Source organism: Chaetura pelagica, unplaced genomic scaffold (assembly GCF_000747805.2).
Source record: "Chaetura pelagica isolate M959 unplaced genomic scaffold, ChaPel_1.0 scaffold1938, whole genome shotgun sequence".
Taxonomy (NCBI): Eukaryota; Metazoa; Chordata; class Aves; order Apodiformes; family Apodidae; genus Chaetura; species Chaetura pelagica.
Genome location: NW_009954138.1, coordinates 14,531 through 16,697, shown reverse-complemented (window position 1 = coordinate 16,697; position 2,167 = coordinate 14,531). Strand labels below are relative to the sequence as shown.

At 61.8% G+C, this 2,167-nt stretch overlaps 1 protein-coding gene across 1 annotated transcript in view; it reads right to left on the bottom strand.

Annotated features, from left to right (window-relative positions):
• Positions 1–148: 148 nt before the first annotated feature.
• The window catches only part of TGM1 (transglutaminase 1), a gene marked incomplete at both ends in the record, with an annotated part of 10,656 nt that continues 8,637 nt past the window's right edge, over positions 149–2,167 (bottom strand). The window contains 3 exons of the mRNA XM_010002638.1: positions 149–285; positions 1,203–1,363; positions 2,029–2,146. Of these exons, the coding sequence (XP_010000940.1) occupies positions 149–285; positions 1,203–1,363; positions 2,029–2,146 (416 nt within the window). The remainder of the gene's footprint in view (positions 286–1,202; positions 1,364–2,028; positions 2,147–2,167) is intronic.

The window sequence follows — 2,167 nt, the reverse complement described above, 5'->3', positions numbered from 1 at the left end:
CCCCCAGTCCCTCCCAGTCCCCCCCCAGTCCCCTCCCAGTGCTCCCAGTAGCCCCTCATCCCCTCCCAGTAACATCCTGTCCCTCCCAAATCCCCCCCAAATCCCTCCCAGCCCCTCCCAGTGCTTCCAGTCCCCCCCCAGTGCTCACCCCAGGGCGCGGGGTTTGGGGCAGGAGATCCCGGCTCCCTCCATCCTCAGGGAGGCTCCTCCCAGCGGCTCCGGCAGCGGGTTCTGGAAAACCACCTGCACCGGGGTCTCCTGCCCCACCACGGCAGGGGCCAGCAGCTGGGGGGACAGGGGAGAGACCCAGGCGTCCGGGGGGGACCCCGGCACATGGGGGGGAACCCGGCGGGAGGGAACACGCCAAGTGGAGCCCAAAGGTGGGAGGAGCCAAGATAGTGGGATCAACCATGAAGAATCAACCATGGAAGAAAGACCGGACCCTTGGAAGGACCCACCATGAAGGGTCAACAATGGAGGGTCAACATTGGAAGACCCCAACCATGGACAAACCCAACCTTGGAAGATACCACCATGGAAGGAAGGACCCAACATGAAGGGTCAACAATGGAGGGTTAACCATGGATGGATAAACCCAACGTGGATCCAACCACGGAGGGTCAACCTTGGGAAAAAGACCCAAACTTGGAAGGACCCGTCATGAAGCATCAACCATGGACAAACCCAACCATGAAGGGTCAACCATGTATGAACCCACCATGGAAGACCCCAACCTTGGAAGGAAAACCCTACCCATGGACAAACCCAACCTTGGAAGACGCCACCATGGAAGGAAGAACCCACCATGAAAGGTCAACTATGGGAGAAGGACCCAACTCTTGGAAGGACCCACCATGAAGGGTCAACGATGAATGAACCAACCATGAATGAAGACCCCAACCTTGGGAGAACCCACCATGAAGGGTCAACCATGGGAGGGTCAACACTGGAAGGAAGACCCCAACCATGGACAAACCTAACCTTGGGAGAGGGTCAACCCTTGGGAGAACCCAACCATGGAGGATCAACCCTGGAAGACCCAACCTTGGAAGGAAGACCCAACCATGGACAAACCCGACCTTAGGAAGACCCCAACCATTCCGGGGGAGGACCCAACCATCCCAGGGAGGGCCCAGGCATCCAGGGGAGGACCCAGGTGTCCAGGGGAGGACCCTGGTGTCCAGGCAGGGGTGTGTCCTCACCGTCAGGGTGAGCTCGGGCACCAGCAGCCGCACCCGCAGCTCCTTGGCCACCACCTGCCCCGTCTCCTCCACGGCCGCAGCAGCCGTGAGCTGCAGCGCATCCTGCGCCCCCACGTGGGGCCCGTACTCCGCATAGGGCACTGCCATGGACACCGCCTCCTCTGTGGGGACAGGGGGTGTGGGCATGGGGGGACCCAGGTATCCGGGGGGGGACACCCAAGGATGACTTCAAGATCAATGTTCTCATCGAGGATACAGAGGAAAGGGAAGGACCCAGGCGTCCAGGGGGGACCCAGGCATTCGGGGGAGGACATGGGTGTCCAGGGGCAGGACCCGGGCATCCAGGACCACCCAACTGTCATCAAGGATGACGTCAAGGTCAATGTTGGTCAACATTGTCCTTGGGGGTAAAGAGGAAAGGGAAGGACCCAGGCGTCCGGGGGGACCCAGGCATTCAGGGGGGGACCCAGGCATCCCCAGGGAGGACCCGGGCATCCAGGAAGGGGATTCGAGGTGTCCATGGTCAAAGATGACATCAAGGTCAATGTTGTCTTTGGGGATGAAGAGGAAAGGGAGGAACCCAAGGATCTCGGGGTGGACCTGGAGGGTCTGGGGGGACCCAGGCATCCGGGGGGAGGACCCAGGCATCCGGGACCACTTATGGTCATCAAGGATGATGTCAAGGTCAACGTTCTCCTTGGGGATAGAGAGGAAAGGGAGGGACCCAGGAGTTCGGGGCTGGACACAGGTGTCCAGGGGGGACCCAGGCATTCAGGAGAGAACCCAGGCATCCGGGGGAGGGGAACCTAGGCGTCCAGGGCCTCACCCTGCCCTGGGCTCAGGGTCCTGCGATGCTGCTCCTGTCGGAAGGGCGGCGCGGCCACCCCGGTGTAGCGCACGGCGCCCAGGCTGAGGCGCAGCCGCAGGGTCCGGGGTTGGGGGCTCTGGTTCCCAAGGACCACCCG